This window comes from Salmo trutta, chromosome 3 (genome assembly GCF_901001165.1).
Source record: "Salmo trutta chromosome 3, fSalTru1.1, whole genome shotgun sequence".
NCBI lineage: Eukaryota > Metazoa > Chordata > Actinopteri > Salmoniformes > Salmonidae > Salmo > Salmo trutta.
The window spans coordinates 18,810,954-18,831,702 of NC_042959.1; the positions used below are offsets into that span (position 1 = coordinate 18,810,954).

The window sequence follows — 20,749 nt, forward strand, 5'->3', positions numbered from 1 at the left end:
AGAGAGAGCGAGAGACAGGAAAGATGAGCGGGAGAAAGGAGGGAAAAGGAGAGAGATGGATGTGTTTGCTTGGGTGTCACTAGAGGACCAATTAGTCTAAGTCTTCTCTATGAATTAGTTTAGAGAACAGAGAGGTGTTTACTCCAACCCCACAAAGCTACTTTAGCTGGGATGCAGCTGTGACAGAGGAACCAACAGATTTAAAAGAGGAGAGCCTCAGAGGGATGGGGAGCGATGGATGGACAGATCGTTTTAACCCAAATAGAGGATGTCAGGAGAGAGATGCAGGTGTCTGATAGAAAGTGGTTTGTGGGTATTTACGACGCTTTATCGCCCTGCACCTGCACGTTTAGCAGAGTGAAATGTCACTTGTGATGTTACCAATTGGTTCTTAACGCTCTCTCCCCCCCCCCCCTTCTCTCCCCTCAACCCCCCCCCCCTCTCTCTCTCTCTCTCTCCCCCCCCTCTCTCTCTCTCCCCTCCCCCCTCTCTCTCTCTCTCTCCCCTCCCCTCTCTCTCTCTCTCTCTCTCTCCCCTCCCCCCCTCTCTCTCTCTCTCTCTCCCCCCCCCCTCTCTCTCTCTCTCCCCTCCCCCCTCTCTCTCTCCCCCCCCTCTCTCTCTCTCTCCCCTCCCCCCTCTCTCTCCCCCCCCCCCTCTCTCTCCTCTCTCCCCTCTCTTTCTCTCTCTCCCCTCCCCCCTCTCTTTCTCTCTCTCTCCCCTCAACCCCCTTTCCTCTCCCTCCAGGCTACCGTATGCGTCTGGGCTCCAGTACAGACAAGAAGGACACAGGGCGGCTCCATGTGGACTTTGCCCAGGCCAGAGACGACTTGTATGAGTGGGAGTGTCGTCAGCGCCTGTATGCCAGAGAGGAGAGACACCGCAGGAGGATGGAGGAGGACCGTTTCAGACCCCCCTCCCCTCCACCAATTGTCCATTACTCAGACCACGAGTGTTGCCAGCTGGGGGACAAGATCAAAGGTGGGGCTACACACACAGTACACACTCACACAAAATAGAGATATAGAAACGTTTACACATTCACACAAAATAGAGATATAGAAACGTTTACACATTCACACAAAATAGAGATATAGAAACGTTTACACACACACGGCACACAGACACATGCATGTTCTCACACACGCACACACACACAGTACAGAGAGAGACAGAGAATAAAAACACACAAGGACACACACAGAATACAAAACTCATACATTATCAATGTGGTGGAAATTCTACCTTTAACTAATGAGGAGAGGCAAAATCAATAATCAATCAAGGTATTACTTTTATTAAAAACCTATTATAATGAGGAGGCTGGTTGACCCCGCCCACGCAGGTGAGATGGAGTGAGAGCCTCCTGTACAAAGAGTACAGGATCATTTATATAGTCAAGCTGCCCCATGCAAGCATCTGCAAAACACGTGACCCGATGTGTGTGTGAGGGGAGACAACTGGGTGAAAAGGTTGCCTCAGTCTGTCGCAACTGAGTGAGAACAACAGGGGCCAGAATGACAGGAAGTCACTCCAGACATACTTCCTCTAACAGTAGCTCTACGGTTCCCCCAAGTTGGGCAAGCAAGCGCCTTTGACTGTCGGCCCAGATGATGTATGGTTGTACTGGTCACACACACACACACACACACACAAAACATGAATCTTTGGCCCAGAAACAGGCTCCAGACAGAACAATAGCTCTGTTACTGGTGTGCAGGATATAACCTTTAGTCTGTCTCCGATCAAGAGGAACCAGTCAGTTTCTCTCAATCTTGGCTGAGTGGCCAGACATCATGGGGTCATTCTACACACACAGTCAGGACAGGCCTCTATTAATGTGCGCGCACACTTTTCTATCCTATATATGTTAGTTTATATGACAATCTCAAACCCAAAGTCCAGGCTTAAACACAGATGATTTAGTACACAAGCATTAGTAAGGTTTAACTTCAAAATGCCCTCACATCAAGCTGATCAACTGGTACACAATGTACAGTGTTACACAGTGGTCCTCCTCTGGGTTTAGTTTGGTGTACAGTGTTACACTGTGGTCCTCCTCTGGGTTTAGTTTGGTGTACAGTGTTACACAGTGGTCCTCCTCTGGGTTTAGTTTGGTGTACAGTGTTACACAGTGGTCCTCCTCTGGGTTTAGTTTGGTGTACAGTGTTACACTGTGGTCCTCCTCTGGGTTTAGTTTGGTGTACAGTGTTACACTGTGGTCCTCCTCTGGGTTTAGTTTGGTGTACAGTGTTACACTGTGGTCCTCCTCTGGGTTTAGTTTGGTGTACAGTGTTACACTGTGGTCCTCCTCTGGGATTAGTTTGGTGTACAGTGTTACACAGTGGTCCTCCTCTGGGTTTAGTTTGGTGTACAGTGTTACACAGTGGTCCTCCTCTGGGTTTAGTTTGGTGTACAGTGTTACACAGTGGTCCTCCTCTGGGTTTAGTTTGGTGTACAGTGTTACACTGGTCCTCCTCTGGGTTTAGTTTGGTGTACAGTGTTACACTGTGGTCCTCCTCTGGGTTTAGTTTGGTGTACAGTGTTACACTGTGGTCCTCCTCTGGGTTTAGTTTGGTGTACAGTGTTACACTGTGGTCCTCCTCTGGGTTTAGTTTGGTGTACAGTGTTACACAGTGGTCCTCCTCTGGGTTTAGTTTGGTGTACAGTGTTACACTGTGGTCCTCCTCTGGGTTTAGTTTGGTGTACAGTGTTACACAGTGGTCCTCCTCTGGGTTTAGTTTGGTGTACAGTGTTACACTGGTCCTCTGGGTTTAGTTTGGTGTACAGTGTTACACTGGTCCTCGGTTTAGTTTGGTGTACAGTGTTACACTGGTTCTCTGGGTTTAGTTTGGTGTACAGTGTTACACTGTGGTCCTCCTCTGGGTTTAGTTTGGTGTACAGTGTTACACTGTGGTCCTCCTCTGGGTTTAGTTTGGTGTACAGTGTTACACAGTGGTCCTCCTCTGGGTTTAGTTTGGTGTACAGTGTTACACAGTGGTCCTCCTCTGGGTTTAGTTTGGTGTACAGTGTTACACAGTGGTCCTCCTCTGGGTTTAGTTTGGTGTACAGTGTTACACAGTGGTCCTCCTCTGGGTTTAGTTTGGTGTACAGTGTTACACTGTGGTCCTCCTCTGGGTTTAGTTTGGTGTACAGTGTTACACAGTGGTCCTCTGGGTTTAGTTTGGTGTAAAGTGTTACACTGTGGTCCTTCTCTGGGTTTAGTTTGGTGTACAGTGTTACACAGTGGTCCTCCTCTGGGTTTAGTTTGGTGTACAGTGTTACACTGTGGTCCTCCTCTGGGTTTAGTTTGGTGTACAGTGTTACACTGTGGTCCTCTGGGTTTAGTTTGGTGTAAAGTGTTACACTGTGGTCCTCCTCTGGGTTTAGTTTGGTGTACAGTGTTACACAGTGGTCTTCCTCTGGGTTTAGTTTGGTGTACAGTGTTACACTGTGGTCCTCCTCTGGGTTTAGTTTTAATCTGTTTGTGCGTGCATTCGTGCTTGTGTATTTATATGCTTAAAGATGGAGTGTAAAGCATGTCCCCACTGCTGAAGTACATAAATATCCCCTCCCACAACTTGTACAACTTAGACTTCTGAATGTGAGGATTCCAGTGGAACGAAGCAAAACATCATGTTTTGTGAATTAGTGATGAGGTTAGACAATTAGTTACCTTCACTGCCATCTTAGCCCAAACACCTTGAGACGTTCTCCATTAACTGCTACACAGAGCAGTGGCCAAGTAATGGATGTGGCTTCTCTACTTTCAGTTTAGCTGAGAAGCTGCTAGATATGAAAATGAGATGGACCGCCAGGCAGTAGTTTTAGTAACCACACATCTCTTCAACACATTCCTGTGCTTTTACTGTATGTGGGTTTTGTGAATCTTAGGGACCTCATCAAAATTGGTTTCTTTGATAATCCACTTAGCCCCCTCGCTGTATAGATGCATTGAATGATACTGAAAGATATGCTTTTCTCTGCATCCCAAATGGCACCCAATCCCTATATAGTGCTCTACTTTAAACTAGAGCCCTGATCAAAAGTAGTGCACTCTATAAGGAAAAGGGTGCCATTTTGGATGCTGCTTCTATACAACAGATAAACTCTCATTTTGTCCAGATATGATATTTTATTGGGCCCTGGTCATTGTCAATGATTGACTAGTATAGATATTGTGTGTGTATTGATAATGGACCTGTAGTTGTTGGGGAGGACTAGTGACTGTGGAGAGCCTGGAAACCTACATCTTTCTATAGATACACACAAACACCTCAGGGACCTCTGGTTATGACACCTTGGGGGCTTCACCTTAAATAAATCAAAAGCCCTCTCGATCTTAGTGTGTGAACATGTACACAGAGTGGACAAAACATTAAGAACACCTGCTATTTCAACGCAATAGACTGACCAGGTGAATCAAATGAAAGTTTATTTGTCACATGCGCCGAATACAACAGATGTAGACCTTACAGTGAAATGCTTACTTACAGGCTCTAACCAATAGTGCAAAAAAGGTATTAGGTGAACAATAGGTAAGTAAAGAAATAAAAACAATAGTAAAAAGACAGTGAAAAACAGTAGCGAGGCTGTAAAAGTAGCGAGGCTACATACAGACACCGGTTAGTCAGGCTGATTTGAGGTAGTGTGTACATGTACAGTGGGGGGGGAAAGTATTTGATCCCCTGCTGATTTTGTGCGTTTGCCCACTTACAAAGAAATGATCAGTCTATAATTTTAATGGTAGGTTTAATGGTAGGTGAGAGACAGAATAACAACAAAAAAATCAAGAAAAATGCATGTCAAAAATGTTATAAAATGATTTGCATTTTAGTGGGGGAAATAAGTATTTTTCCCCCACTGTAGATATGGTTAAAGTGATTATGCATATATGTTGAACAGAGAGTAGCAGTAGCGTAAAGAGGTGAATCCAGGTGAAAGCTTTGATCCCTTATTGATGTCACTTGTTAAATCCACTTCAATCAGTATAGATGAAGGGGAGGAGACAGGTTAACCTCTCTCGGGTATGTGGGACGAAATCGTCCCACCTAGTCAACAGCCAGTGGAATCGAGTGGCGCGATATTCAAAAACCTTAAAAATGCTATAACTTCAATTTCTCAAACATATGACTATTTTACACCATTTTAAAGACAAGACTCTCGTTAATCTAACCACATTGTCCGATTTCAAAAAGGCTTTACAACGAAAGCAAAACATTAGATTATGTCAGGAGAGTACCCAGCCAGAAATAATCACACACCCATTTTTCAAGCTAGCATATAATGTCACAACTAAATGCAGCACTAACCTTTGATGATCTTCATCAGATGACACTCCTAGGACATTATGTTATACAATACATGCATGTTTTGTTCAATCAAGTTCATATTTATATCAAAAAACAGCTTTTTACATTAGCATGTGACGTTCAGAACTCGCAAACATACCGAAAACTTCTGGTGAATTGACTCAATTACTCACGATAAACGTTCACAAAAAACATAATTATTTTAAGAATTATAGATACAGAACTCCTTTATGCAATCGCGGTGTCAGATTTTAAAATAGCTTTTCGGCAAAAGCACATTTTGCAATATTCTGAGTAGATACCTTGCCATCACGGGCTAGCTAATTTGACACCCACCAAGTTTGCCGTTCACTAAACTCAGAATTACTATAAGAAAAATTGGATTACTGTATTAAAATTGGATTACTCTCTGTATTAGAGATGGCTGTTTAACAGTCTGATGGCCTTGAGACGGAAGCTATTTTACAGTCTCTCAGTCCCAGATTTGATGCCCCTGTACTGACCTCGCCTTCTAGATGGTAGCGGGGTGAACAGGGAGTGGCTCGGGTGGTTGTTGTCCTTGATGAGCTTTTTGGCCTTCCTGTGACATCGGGTGCTGTAGGTGTCCTGGAGGGCAGGAAGTTTGCCCCCGGTGATGCGTTGTGCAGACCGCACCACCCTCTGGAGAGCCATGCGGTTGTGGGCGGTGCTGTTGCCGTACCAGGTGGTGATACAGTCTGGCAGGATGCTCTCAATTGTGCATCTGTAAAAGTTAATGAGGGTTTTAGGTGACAAGCCAAATTTCTTCAGCCTACTGAGGTTGAATAGGCGCTGTTGCGCCGTCTTCACCGTGCCTTCTTCACCACACCATCTGTGTAGCTGGACCATTTGATTTTGTCCATGATGTGTACGCCGAGGAACTTAAAACTTTCCACCTTCTCCACTGCTGTCCCGTAGATGCGGATTGGGGGGTGCTCACTTTGCTGTTTCCTGAAGTACACAATCGTCTCCTTTGTTTTGTTGACATTGAGTGAGAGGTTGTTTTCCTGGTACCACACTCCGAGGGCCCTCACCGCCTCCCTATAGGCTGTCTCGTCGTTGTTGGTAATCAAGCCTGCTACTGTTGTTGTCTGCAAACTTGATGATTGAGTTGGAGGCGTGCTTGGCCACTCAGTCATGGGTGAACAGGGAGTACAGGAGGGGGCTGAGCATGCACCATTGTGGGGCCCCAGATTTGAGAATCAGCGAAGTGGAGATGTTGTTTCCTACCTTCACCACCTGGGGGCGGCCCATCAGGAAGTCCAGCACCCAATTGCACAGGGCGGGGTCGAGACCCAGTGCCTCAAGCTTAATGATGAGCTTGGAGGGTACTATGGTGTTGAATGCTGAACTGTATTCAATGAACAGAATTCTTACATAGGTATTCCTCTTGTCCAGATGGGATAGGGCAGTGAGATTGCAATTGCATCGTCTGTGGACCTATTGGGTCGGTACGCAAATTGAAGTGGGTCTAGGGTGACAGGTAAAGTGGAGGTGATATGATCCTTGACTAGTCTCTCAAAGCACGTCATGATGACAGAAGTGAGTGCTACGGGGCGATAGTGATTTAGTTCAGTTACCTTTGCCTTCTTGGGTACAGGAACAATGGTGGCCATCTTGATGCATGTGGGGACAGCACACTGGGATAGGGAGAGATTGAATACGTCCGTAAACGCACCAGCCAGCTTGTCTGCGCATGCTCTAAGGACACGGCTAGGGATGTCTTGCGAGGGTTAACACATTTAAATGTCTTTTAGAGTCCATGCCCTGTTCTGAGGACAAAAGGGGTTGCAACTCAATATTAGGAAAGTGTTCCTCATGTTTTGTACACTCGGTGTATGGGTGATTGTGTGTGTTAGAGAGACCATAGAGAACAAAACCATCTTAGACGTTTCCACTTTACAATAACAGCACTTGCAATTGACCAGGGCAGCTTTAGCAGGGCAGAAATTTAACGAACTGACTTGTTGGAAAGGTGACCACGTGACCGGTGTGGCTGAATTTCAAAGTATGCGGTGTCCATATCGCAACAGAGCTTTCAACCGCAAGGTGGCCTTGGGTTTTCACTGCGTAACATCCGGCGCGACGTAACGGATTGCTTATGGGTAATGTGAACGAGGACATCACCAGTGTCATTAACAATGAAAATCAATAACAGTCGTCTCTTCACATCTCCTTATCAGTCTACATCCCAAAACATGAATAATGCAAAACAACCACTGTTGTTCATACAAAGGCATTTGAAACATGATAGTCACATCACTACCATCCACTGCCCTCTAACATGCAGAGCAGTACTGGAGAAGAGCCAGAGCCTATGGTGCCATTTAGAATACATTTTCGAGATTTTATTAAAGATATCACTATTTTCTCTCCTCCCTCTCCTTTCCTATCCTCTCTCCGTTCCTCTCCTCTACTGCTATCAGCTTTGGGCTGAATGAATGAACTTGTTTCTCTAATGAGCAATGATGGAGGGGCTGGCCTCCGTCTTATCGGCTCCTAACCAACCATGCTATTTTGTTTGTTTTTTCGCGTTGTTCGTAACTTGTTTTGTACATAATGTTGCTGTTACCATCTCTTATGGCCGAAAAGAGCTTCTGGACATCAGAACAGCGATTACTCACCTCAGATTAGACAGATTAGCTAACATTAAATCGCTGGAAAATAAATGGGGCAAACTGAAAACGCGTATATCCTACCAACGGGACATTAAAAACTGTAATATCTTATGTTTCACCGAGTCGTGGCTGAACGATGACATTAAGAAGATAGTGTAAACCCGCCAGCTGTATCGGCAGGCAGCCTCTGGTAAGACACGGGGCAGGGGCCTATGCATATATGTAAACTGCTGGTGCACGATACCTAAGGAAGTCTCGGTTTTGCTCGCCTGAGGTAGGGTATCTTATGATAAGCTGTTGACCACACTATCTACCTAGAGTTTTCATCTGCATTTTTCGTAGCTGTCTACATACCACCACAGACTGATGCTGGCACTAAGACCGCACTCAATGAGCTGTATAAGGCCATCAGCAAACAAGAAAACACTCATCCAGAGGCAGCGCTCCTAGTGGCCGGGGACTTTAATGCAGGGAAACTTAAATCCATTTAACCTACTTTCTATCAGCATGTTAAATGTGCAACCAGAGGGAAAAGAACTCTGGACCACCTATACTCCACACACAGAGATGGGTACAAAGCTTACCCTCACCCTCCATTTGTCAAATCTGACCGTAATTCTATCCTGATAACTGCTTACAAGCAAAAATTTAAGCCGGAAGCACCAGTGACTCGGTCTATAAAAAAGTGGTCAGATAAAGCAGATGCTAAACTACAGGACTGTTTTGCTAGCACAGACTGGAATATGTTTCCAGGATTCTTCCGATGGCATTGAGGAGTACCCAACATCAGTCACTGGCTTTATCAAAAAGTGAATCGAGCACGTCTTCCCCACAGTGACTGTACGTACATACCCCAACCAGAAGCCATGTATTACAGGTAACATTCGCACTGAGCTAAAGGTTTGAGCTGCCGCTTTCAAGGAGCGGGACTCTAACCCGGAAGCTTATAAGAAATCCCGCTATGCCCTCCGATGAACCATCAAATGGGAAAAGCATCAATACAGGACAAAGATCGAATCGTACTACACTGGCTCCGACACTCGTCAGATGTGGCAGGGCTTGCAAACTATTACAGACTACAAAGGGAAGCACAGCCAAGAGCTGCCCATTGACACGAGCCTACCAGACGAGCTAAATAACTTCTATGCTTGCTTCGAGGCAAGTAACACTGAAACATGTATGAGAGCATCAGCTGTTCCAGATGACTGTGTGATCACGCTCTCCGCAGCTGATGTAAGACCTTTAAACTGGTCAACATTCACAAGGCCGCAGGGCCAGACGGATTACGTGTACTCCGGACATGTACTCCGAGCATCCGCTGACAAACTGGCAAGTGTCTTCACTGACATTTTCAACCTCTCCCTGTCTGAGTCTGTAATACCAACATGTTTCAAGCAGACCACCGTAGTCCCTGTGCCAAAGAACACTAAGGTAACCTACCTAAATGACTACCGACCCATAGCACTCACGTCTAGCCATGAAATGCTTTGAAAAGCTGGTCATGCCTCACATCAACACCATTATCCCAGAAACCCTACACCCACTCCAATTAGCATACCGCACCAACATATCCACAGATTATGCAATCTGTATTGCACTCGACACTTTCACACCTGGACAAAAGGAACACTTATGTGAGAATGCTATTCATTGACTACAGCTCAGGGTTCAACAGCATAGTGCCCTCAAAGCTCATCACTAAGCTAAGGACCCTGGGACTAAACACCTCCCTCTGAAACTGGATCCTGGACTTCCTGACAGGCCACCCCCAGGTGGTAAGGGTAGGTAGCAATACATCCACAACGCTGATCCTCAACACAGGGGCCCCTCGGGTTTGTGCTCAGTCCCCTCCTGTACTCCCTGTTCACTCATAACTGCACAGCCAGGCATGACTCCAACACCATCAAGTTTGCTGATGACACAACAGTGGTAGGCCTGATCAGCGATGAGACAGCCAATAGGGAGGAAGTCAGAGACCTGACCGTGTGGTGCAAGGACAACAACCTCTCCCTCAACGTGATCAAGACAAAGGAGATGATTGTGGACTGCAGGACAAGGAGGACAGAGCACGTCCCCATTCTCATCAACAGGGCTGTAGTGGAGCAGGTTGAGAGCTTCAAGTACCTTGGCGTCCACATCACCAACAAGCTAACATAGTCCGAGCCCACCAAGACAGTTGTGAAGAAGGCACAATAAAAACTATTCCCCCTCAGGAGACTGAAAAGGTTTGGCATGGGTCCTCAGATCCTCAAAAGGTTGTACATCTGCACCACCAACAGCATCCTGACGGGTTGCATCACTGCCTGGTATGGCAACTGCTCGGCCTCCGACCGCAAGGCACTACAGAGGGTAGTGCGTACGGCCCAGTACATCACTGGAGCCAAGCTTTCTGCCATCCAGGACCTACAGTTGAAGTCGGAAGTGTACATACACCTTAGCCAAATACATTTAAACTCAGTTTTTCACAATTCCTGACATTTAATCCTAGTAAAAATTCACTGGCTTAGGTCAGTTCGGATCACCACTTTATTTTAAGAATGTGAAATGTGAGAATAATAGTCGAGAGAATGATTTATTTCAGCTTTTATTTTTTTCATCACATTCCCACTGGGTCAGAAGTTTACATACACTCAATTAGTATTTGGTAGCATAGCATTTGGATCAAATGTTTCAGGTAACCTTCCACAAGCTTCCCACAATAAGTTGGTTGAATTTTGGCCCATTCCTCCTGACAGAGCTGGTGTAACTGAGTAAGGTTTGTAGGCTTCCTTGCTCGCACACGCTTTTTCAGTTCTGCCCACAAATTTTCTATAGGATGAGGTCAGGGCTTTGTGATGGCCACTCCAATACCTTGACATTGTTGTCCTTAAGCCATTTTGCCACAACTTTATAAGTATGCCTGGGGTCATTGTCCATTTGGAAGACCCATTTGCGACCAAGCTTTAACTTCCTGACTGATGTCTTGAGAAGTTGCTTCAACATATACACATAATTTTCCTTCCTCATGATGCCATCTATTTTGTGCAGTGCACCAGTCCCTCCTGCAGCAAAGCACCCCCACAACATGTTACCATTTTTTTACATTTTAGTCATTTAGCAGACGCTCTTATCCAGAGCGACTTACAGTAGTGAATGCATACATTTCATACATTTTTTTCCCCCCTGTACTGGTCCCCCGTGGGAATCGAACCCACAACCCTGGCGTTGCAAACACCATGCTCTACCAACTGAGCCACACGGGACGCTTCACGGTCGGGATGGTGTTTTTCTGCTTGCAAGCCTCCCCTTTTTCCTCCAAACTTAACGATGGTCATTATGGCCAAACAGTTCTATTTATGTTTCATCAGACCAGAGGACAATTCTCCAAAAAGTACGATCTTTGTCCCCATGTGCAGTTGCAAACTGTAGCCTGGCTTTTTTATGGCGGTTTTGGAGCAGTGGCTTCTTCCTTGCTGAGTGGCCTTTCATGTTATGTCGATATTGGACTCGTTTTACTGTGGATATAGATACTTTTGTACCTGTTTCCTCCAGCATCTTCACAAGGTCCTTTGCTGTTTTTCTGGGACTGATTTGCACTTTTCGTACCAAAGTACGTTCATCTCTAGGAGACAGAATGTGTTTCCTTCCTGAGCGGTATGACGGCTGTGTGGTTCCATGATGTTTATACTTGTGTACTATTGTTTGTAAAGATTAACGTGGTACCTCCAGGCATTTGGAAATTGCTCCCAAGGATCAACCAGAATTGTGGAGGTCTAAAAAAACAATTCTGAGTTTTTCGCTGATTTCTTTTGATTTTCCCATGTCAAGCAAAGATGCCCTGAGTGTGAAGGTAGGCCTTAATACATCCACAGGTACACCTCCAGTTGACTCAAATTATGTCAATTAGCCTATCAGAAGCTTCTAAAGCCATATAATTTTCTGGAATTTTCCAAGCTGTTTAAACTCTGGGATATGTGGGACGCTAGCTTCCCACCTCGCCAACAGCCAGTGAAATTGCAGGTCGCCAAATTCAAACAACAGAAATCTCATAATTAAAATTCCTCAAACATACAAGTATTATACACCATTTTAAAGATAAACTTCTTGTTAATCCAGCCACAGTGTCAGATTTCAAAAGGGCTTTACGGCAAAAGCAATTATTTTAGGTCAGCGCCTAGCCACAGAAAACCATACAGCCATTTTCCAAAGAAGGAGAGGTGACACAAAAGACAGAAATAGCATTAAAATGAATCACTAACCTTTGATCTTCACCGGATGGCACTCCCAGGTCTCCATGTTAGACAAATGTTTGTTTTGTTCGATAAAGTTCATCTTTATGTTCAAATACCTCCTTTTTGTTTGCGCGTTTAGTCCAGTAATCCAAATGCACAAGGCGCGCTCACAAAGTCCAGACGAAACGTCAAAAAAGTTCCGTTATAGTTCGTAGAAACATGTCAAACGATGTATATAATCGATCTTTAGGATGTTTTATCATAAATCTTCAATAATATTCCAACCGAACAATTCCTTTGTCTTTAGAAAGGAAAGGGAACGGAGCTTGCGGCCGCGCGCGATAAACAACTCAAGGCTTTCAGCCAGACCCCTGGTTCAAACGGCTCTTATTTGCTCCCCTTCCACAGTAGAAGCCTGAAACAACATTCTAAAGACTGTTGACATCTAGTGGAAGCCTTAGGAAGTGCAATCTGACCCCATAGACACAGTATATTGGATTGGCAATCACTTAAAAAAACTACAAACCTCAGATTTCCCACTTCCTGGTTGGATTTTTCTCAGGTTTTTGCCAGCCATATGAGTTCTGTTATACTCACAGACATTATTTTAACAGTTTTGGAAACGTTAGTGTTTTCGATCCAAATCTACTAATTATATGCATATTCTAGCTTCTGGGCCTGAGTAGCAGGCAGTTTACTCTGGGCACCTTATTCATCCAAGCTACTCAATACTGCCCCCCGTTCCCAAAGAAGTTAAAGGCACAGTCAACTTAGTGTATGTAAACTTCTGACCGACTAGAATTGTGATACAGTGAATTATAAGTGAAATAATCTAAACAATTGTTGGAAAAATTACTTCTCATGCAGAAAGTAGATGTCCTAACCACTTGCCAAAACTATAGTTTGTTAACAAGAAATTTGTGGACTTGTTGAAAAACGAGTTTTAATGACCAACATAAGTGTATGTAAACTTCAGACTTCAACTGTATATAGAAGGTGGTGTCAGAGGAAGACCCTAAAAATTGTCAGTCTCCAGCCACCCTATTCATAGACTGTTCTCCCTGCTACCGCACGGCAAGTGGTACCGGAGCGCCAAGTCTATGTCCAAGCTTCTAAACAGCTTCTACCCCCAAGCCATAAGACTTAGGGCTATTTGTGTTGCCCCCCCCCCCCCCCCCCCCCCCCAATGCTGCTGCTACTCCATTATCTATGCATAGTCACTTTATTAATTCTACCTACATGTACATATTACCTCAATTACCTCGACACCGGTGCACCCGCACATTGACTCTGTACCGGTACCCCCTGTATATAGCCCCGCTATTGTTATTTACTGCTGCTCTTTAATTTGTTATTCTTACCTCTTACTTTTTGGGGGGGGGGGGGGGATTTCTTAAAACTGCATTGTCAGTTAACGTCTTGAAAGTAAGCATTTTACTGTAAGGTTTACACCTGTTGTGTTCGGCAAATGTGACAAATACAATTTGATTTGAAATGGGTTGTTCGCCAAAAGCTGTGACTTTCTGCCATCTCTGTATCGCCTTTCCTCTGTTCTCTTTCAGGCCAGGATAAATAGGACAGAAGAACTTTCAGACCATAGAGATCCTGTTGAATTAATTATTTAATTCATAAATGTATGTTCTAATTCCTGCCTATGTTTCAAACCACAAATGGATTCATATCCCTTAACCTAACTTTGCATTTATTTTCGCCGCTAATCGTAACCTTACCCCAAACAAACCGCTGACCTTAACCTTAAGTCTTACCCTTAACCCTCTCCTCAGATGAGGCAGCGTTTGCGGAGGCTGTGCACGTGCTGCTGACCTGGGTAGAACGCGGTGAGGTGAACCGTCGTAACGCCAACAACTTCTACTCCATGATCCAGTCGTCCAACAGCCACATCCGCCAGCTGATGAGCCAGAAGGCCACCCACGAGAAGGAGTTGGAGGTGGCCAAGGACAAGTTCAAGACCGCCCTGTCTGGCATCCTGGCACAATGTGAGTACACACCAGGCTGACACACACACAGAGAACCATGTCCCACACAACAGGGTCAGGGTCAACATCGAACCACTTGTGGCATTCCCTTTGAGGCAACGTCACATTGTCCCTCTAAACGTTCTCCACCCTCAAGTGATTTTCATGTCACAAGTTCACAAGTTCCAAGTCAGTGCTCCATACATGATGGCTCAAATACCCAGGGACATGGAACAGAGATGGTCTTTTCTGCAAACACACACTCACACACATGCATGACTGCACACAAACAGAGGATAGCACTTCTGAAGACCCACTCTATGGGATTACTCTTTGCAGGAGTAGATTTGGGGCAGTTTGCCTGGTAAAGGCCAGTGATCACAGCAATAACATTGAACAGGTTATTTAGGGAGCTGTTAGCTTCCTCTCTTAGCGCATCATCATTAGGCCCAGAGTGGCCACTTCTCTCTCCATCTCCCATCTGTCTTCTCTTTCTTCCTGTCTCTGTCTCTCTTAGTAATTAACACCTCTATCTGAGGAGAGCAACTGTCAGCCGATTCACTGAGGCGTTTAGGTACTGGTGCTGATCTCACTGTAGACCCCTGTAAATCTGACCCTGGATCAGTCAGAACTATTAGACTACCTAGGTCAGGTAGAGACATTCGATAGTACCAGGGTCTGCCAGAGACATTCGATAGTACCAGGGTCTGCCAGAGACATTCGATAGTACCAGGGTCTGCCAGAGACATTCGCATAGTACCAGGGTCTGCCAGAGACATTCGCATAGTACCAGGGTCTGCCAGAGACATTCGCATAGTACCAAGGTCTGCCAGAGACATTCGCATGGTACCAAGGTCTGCCAGAGACATTCGCATGGTACCAAGGTCTGCCAGAGACATTCGCATGGTACCAAGGTCTGCCAGAGACATTCGCATGGTACCAGGGTCTGCCAGAGACATTCGCATAGTACCAGGGTCTGCCAGAGACATTCGCATGGTACCAAGGTCTGCCAGAGACATTCACATAGTACCAGGGTCTGCCAGAGACATTCGATAGTACCAAGGTCTGCCAGAGACATTCGATAGTACCAAGGTCTGCCAGAGACATTCACATAGTACCAAGGTCTGCCAGAGACATTCACATAGTACCAAGGTCTGCCAGAGACATTCAATAGTACCAAGGTCTACCAGAGACATTCACATAGTACCAAGGTCTGCCAGAGACATTCGATAGTACCAAGGTCTGCCAGAGACATTCACATAGTACCAAGGTCTGCCAGAGACATTCGATAGTACCAGGGTCTGCCAGAGACATTCAATAGTACCAAGGTCTGCCAGAGACATTCGATAGTACCAAGGTCTGCCAGAGACATTCACATAGTACCAAGGTCTGCCAGAGACATTCGATAGTACCAGGGTCTGCCAGAGACATTCAATAGTACCAAGGTCTACCAGAGACATTCACATAGTACCAAGGTCTGCCAGAGACATTCGATAGTACCAAGGTCTGCCAGAGACATTCACATAGTACCAAGGTCTGCCAGAGACATTCACATAGTACCAAGGTCTGCCAGAGACATTCGCATAGTACCAAGGTCTGCCAGAGACATTCGCATAGTACCAAGGTCTGCCAGAGACATTCGCATAGTACCAGGGTCTGCCAGAGACATTCGCATAGTACCAGGGTCTGCCAGAGACATTGGCATAGTACCAGGGTCTGCCAGAGACATTCGCATAGTACCAGGGTCTGCCAGAGACATTCGCATAGTACCAGGGTCTGCCAGAGACATTCGCATAGTACCAGGGTCTGCCAGAGACATTCACATAGTACCAGAGTCTGCCAGAGACATTCACATAGTACCCGAGTCTGCCAGAGACATTCACATAGTACCAGAGTCTGCCAGAGACATTCACATAGTACCAGGGTCTGCCAGAGACATTCACATAGTACCAGAGTCTGCCAGAGACATTCACATAGTACCAGGGTCTGCCAGAGACATTCACATAGTACGAGGGTCTGCCAGAGACATTCAGGTAGTATCATCCACAAAGTCCCAGTGCATATCCCATTCCTATTCCAATGTTGAGTTCCAACTAGGGAACTCCTGTGTCATGTTGCCTCTCTGTTTAGCTTGAGGCCGGACTACCCAGGGGCATGTTGGTAGTCTGCAGACGTGACTCTTGTCTGTCAGCTTTTCAGCTTTACCTCCTGTTCATTTTTCCAAAGGGAAAAAACATAGTTGTATAAACCTGCTTCAACTTGCGCTGTGGCAGCCTCTCTGTATCTCACAGCTGTGACGTGCCTGACACTAAGAATCAAGATATAACACAACTGTCATATACTCACATCCACCTGGGGGGAACAGAGACATAAATGTCTGAGGTTGCAGGAAACCTGTGGTGGGTGGCACTACCTTGCAAAAGGACTATTTGAAGTCACTCAAGTGATAATTGAATGGCAATGACCTGTCATTGGGCCTTCGTGAAATATTGATAGCACATACAGTAACTTTTTATGTACTAAGTATTCTTTCTATTGTAGGATTCATGAAAACTCAGCTTCAATGACATGCTTCAGTGACACTTGAATATGATTGACACTAGGGCTGTTGCGGTGACCGTATTATCGCCACACCAGCGGTCACAAGTCGTCAAGGCAGTTAAATTCCACGTGATCGTTTAGTCACGATAATTAGGCTTCTCCAAGCTCTGATGCTGCCGATGGTCCTTAGTAGCCTACTTGCTAACTGCCTGGTACTAAGCACTATATTGTCCCTCTAATCACTCTGACATCAATGCAAATGTAATTGAAAATCTATTCAAAAACTTTGAGAGCCCATGAGCTCATGTTGTGCAACATTTCTATAGGCTATGCAATTGAGTGAGAATACAGAGTGATTGCCTCTATTAAAAAGAGAATTCCATTAGCTTTCTATAGGCTAGGCCTAATATATTTCTCAACTTTCCTAATATTGACATCTGGGACGCTAGCGTCCCACCCGCGGTACACACAATCAACAGCCAGTGAAATAGCAGGGCGGCAAATTCAAAACAACAAGAATCTCATAATTCCATTTTCTCAAACATACAAGTATTATACACCATTTTAAAGATAAAATTCTCCTTAATCCAACCACAGTGTCCGATTTCAAAAAGGCTTTATGGCGAAAGCATAACATTAGATTATGTCAGGACAGCGCCTAAACAAGAAAAACCACAACCATTTTCCAAGCAAGGAGAGGTGTCATAAAAACCAGAAATACAGCTCAAATTAATCACTAACCTTTGATCTTCATCAGATGACGCTCCCAGAACTCAATGTTATACAATACATGTATGTTTTGCTTGATAAAGTTCATATTTATATCCATTAACCCCATTTTACATTGGCGCGTGATGTTCAGAAAATGTATTCCCTCCAAAACCGTCGGTGAATGAGCACATCAATTTACATAAATACTCATAAACGTTAGAAAAAATTTACAACAGTTATTGAAAGAATTATAGATACACTTCTCCTTAATGCAACCGCTGTGTCAGATTTTAAAATAGCTTTACGGCGAAAGCACATTTTTCAATATTATTAGTACAGAGCTCAGCCATCAAAGCAAGCTTTACAGTTACCCGCCAAGTTCTGGAGTCAACTAAACTCAGAATTAGTATTATAAATCTTCACTTACCTTTGCTGATCTTTGTCGGAATGCACTCTCAGGACTCCCACTTCCACAAGAAATGTTCGTTTTGTTCGATAAACTCCATATTTATGTCCAAATACCTCCGTTTTGTTCGTGCGTTCAGATCACTATCCAAAGGCATAACGCGAGAGCGCAAAACCAGAGACAAAGTCAAATAGTTCCATTACCGCTCGTAGAAACATGTCAAACGATGTTTACAATCAATCCTTAGGGTCTTTTTAACATAAATCTTCAATAATATTCCAACCGGACAATAGCGTATTCATTACAGAGGAAAAAGAAGGAAAGGTGCGCTTGCGTGCCCGGACAGTAAACAACTCGTTGGTCCCAGGCTTGAGTCAGCTCCTATTCTCTGCCCAGCAACAGGAGAAGCATAAAACAAGGTTCTAAAGACTGTTGACATCTAGTGGAAGCCTTAGGAAGTGCAAAAGGACCCCACAGACACTGTAGTTTGAATAGGGATTAGATAGAAAAACTACAAGTCACTTCCTGGTTGGATTTTTTTCTCAGGTTTTTGCCTGCCATATGAGTTCTGTTATACTCACAGACATCATTCAAACAGTTTTAGAAACTTCAGAGTGTTTTCTATCCAAATCTACTAATAATATGCATATCCTACGTTCTGGGCCCGAGTAGCAGGCAATTTATTTTGGACATGTTATTCATCTGAATTTCTGAATACTGCCCCCTGTCACCAAGAAGTTAAGCAAACTGCTTATCTTTACAACAGGACACTGGTGGAAAAAGTACCCAATTGTCATACTTGAGTAAAAGTAAAGATGGCTTAATAGAAAATGAAAAAAGTTTAAGTCACCAGGTAAAATTCTACTTGAGTAAAAGTATTTGGTTTAAAATATACTTAAGTATCAAAAGTAAGTGTAATTGTTGAAATATACTTTAGTATCAAAAGTAAAATAATAAATCATATCAAATCGTTATATTAAGCAAACCAGAAGGCACCATTTTCTTGTTTTTTAAATTTACGGATAGCCAGGGGTGCACTCCAACATTCAGACATAATTTACAAATGAATTGTGTGTTTATTGAGTCTGCCAGATCAGAGGCAGTAGGGATGACCAAGGATGTTCTATTGATAAGTGCGTGAATTGGACCAATTTCCTGTACTGCTAAGAAAATCTTACGAGTACTTTTGGGTGTCAAGGAAAATGTATGGAATAAAAGGAATAATAGTTTCTTAAGGAATGTAGTGAAGTAAAAGTAGTCAAATATAAATAGTAAAGTACAGATACCCCCAAAAAAGAGACTTAAATAAAAATACTTTAAAGTACTACTTAAACTATTAGGCTATTTGTAAAGTACTTATGAACATTTTAAGATAAACGTTCTGTGAAAAATACCTAATCACGTGATGGAGAGCCGTGCGAGTGAGAGGTGCTTCGGAGCGCGCAGCACTCGGATAGAAGGGCACAACGCAGCACTCCGGGCCAAGGGCAGAACAGCCACTGGCCGCAAAAGGCATAGATTTTTTGGGGGTGCATTACGGCCACACAAAGGGGATGCCGCCGTGAAATTTGAGGCATTAAGTGCTTGCCAAATTGTGAATGAGAGACTGATGAAGTGTGTACATCCTGCGCAAAAAAATAAAACACAGCTCGTCTTTCAAGCGACTCAAATCATCATTAGTCGCATCATGCAGCCTTACAATGTATTAAAAATCTAAACATGTAGCCCAACATTTGTAGAACTAAAGTTACATTAATAACTCTAAATTAAGCATATAGGAATACCTATTTATTTTGTTAAACGCTCAACACAGAATAGCCGCATGTGGCGCTCCCTCAAATCGTTTGGAGAAAATATCCTTTCTATTATATTCAGCTTTGTTCAATTGTCTTCATATTATAAAATATAAAATGATGACACGGAATTCTAAGCAAATCTTGTCTGCTAAATGAACTAGTGTAGCCCACAGCCATTTGGCATAGCCAGATCAGGACCTAACATAAGGACAACTCAAAGTATTCTATTCTGTTTTTCTGAAATAGACTTATTGTGAAGGTGTAGGCTATATTACATGGATTTATTAGTCATTTTAAAATGTAGATGTTCCAAAGATATGCATTTGTGGCTTGTAGATTGTGTGTGGAAACCAGGAGATGCTAAATGTTTTTTATTAATTAACGGTCAATTACTGTGAGGCCAACTAGTTATTTGCTTGACAATCACCGGCTGACAAAATGTCGTGACCGCCACAGCCCTAATTGACACCAACACAATCACCACAGATAATAACACACAACAAAGAAACACCTATGATTTAACAACTCTTTAACTGCTTGATACACTTGCTATTGTATACATCTTGTGTGTTGAACTAGTATTTAGGATCAATGTGTTTTGATGATACAGAAGGTAAGTTTGTTTTTGGCCCAATAAGAACAGTATATAGGGCTGCATGTAGAAATAGTCCACTGTGATAGGTTCCCCAATGGTTGTGTTACCTGGTTAAAGCACCAGTTAGAGGTTAGCTCCCCACAAACTCCTCTGGTTAACTTTAGCCTGTATTGGTCTGTGGACAGCTCATCTGAAGGAACCCACTCAGCCATAGAATCAAAGTAAGTAACACCTCTCTACATGAAAACATCTGGAACTGAAGGAAGAAATTAAATGAGTCATATTGATGATTGAAAAGCCAAAAGGGGAAATTTAGAGCTGACCTGATTCACAAACTGCCAATGCTAAGAGCATGTTTGAGTTCAGATATCTTTGGTGATACACCACTTACAGTAGTGTGCATACTGAGTACTGTGTTAGTATGGATATTGAGATATACCACATCGGTTCCTGTTTATACAGTAATACAAATATTGGAAAGAGCAAAGTTGGTCTCTTTCTCTCTTTCTCCTCTCTCGCTCTGTTTCTCGTTGTCTTTTAAAGGCCACCATCCTCCATCACAATAATC

General features: G+C 44.0%; 1 protein-coding gene across 6 annotated transcripts in view; it reads left to right on the forward strand.

The window, feature by feature from the left end:
* Positions 1-20,749, forward strand: part of LOC115169747 (ecto-NOX disulfide-thiol exchanger 2) — a 313,601-nt gene that overhangs the window by 259,391 nt on the left and 33,461 nt on the right. For all 6 annotated transcript variants that reach the window (XM_029725675.1, XM_029725682.1, XM_029725696.1 and 3 more), the window contains 2 exons: positions 745-978; positions 13,941-14,153. In XM_029725675.1, coding sequence (XP_029581535.1) covers positions 745-978; positions 13,941-14,153 — 447 coding nt within the window. The remainder of the gene's footprint in view (positions 1-744; positions 979-13,940; positions 14,154-20,749) is intronic.